The 543-nt window shown below is 67.8% G+C and overlaps 1 protein-coding gene across 1 annotated transcript in view; it reads left to right on the top strand.

Moving 5' to 3' along the window:
• U2AF2 (U2 small nuclear RNA auxiliary factor 2) overlaps positions 1-525 on the top strand; it is an 18,822-nt gene extending 18,297 nt beyond the window's left edge. Inside the window, exon 12 of the mRNA XM_026658139.2 lies at positions 256-525. Coding sequence (XP_026513924.1) covers positions 256-525 — 270 coding nt within the window. The remainder of the gene's footprint in view (positions 1-255) is intronic.
• The last annotated feature ends 18 nt before the right edge of the window (positions 526-543 follow it).

The raw sequence follows: 543 nt of genomic DNA, 5'->3' as shown, positions 1-543 counted from the left end.
CTCGGGGGAGCTCCCCTTCTTCCAGCGACGGGCTCAGGCTCTCGGCAGACGCAGGCAGTGTCCCGCCTTCAACCACAAGGCTTGGGGTTCTCGAAGTGCCCCCAGGGGTGGGGTGGCAGCCTCCCTGAGATCCCAGGGGTGGGGGCGAGCTCAGAGGCCAGGATCAGCAGGCTGGAGCGCATGGCAAGCTGGCCGGGAAGGGGCTCTCGGGGCCAGGCCTGGGCCAGTGCATAACACACACCCCTGTCTCTGCAGAGCACGATAAACCAGACCCCGGTGACGCTGCAGGTGCCCGGGCTAATGAGCTCGCAGGTGCAGATGGGCGGGCACCCCACCGAGGTGCTCTGCCTCATGAACATGGTGCTGCCTGAGGAGCTGCTCGACGATGAGGAGTACGAGGAGATCGTGGAGGACGTGCGGGACGAGTGCAGCAAGTACGGGGTGGTCAAGTCCATCGAGATCCCCCGGCCCGTCGACGGCGTCGAGGTGCCCGGCTGCGGCAAGGTGCGTGGGAGAAGGGGCTAGCGGGTGGGGGGGGGGGGG

Source organism: Terrapene carolina, unplaced genomic scaffold, assembly GCF_002925995.2.
Source record: "Terrapene carolina triunguis isolate 2854851 unplaced genomic scaffold, T_m_triunguis-2.0 Scaffold401, whole genome shotgun sequence".
NCBI lineage: Eukaryota > Metazoa > Chordata > Testudines > Emydidae > Terrapene > Terrapene triunguis.
Note: the sequence above shows the minus strand (reverse complement) of the source record. Positions and strands in the feature narration are given on the sequence as shown.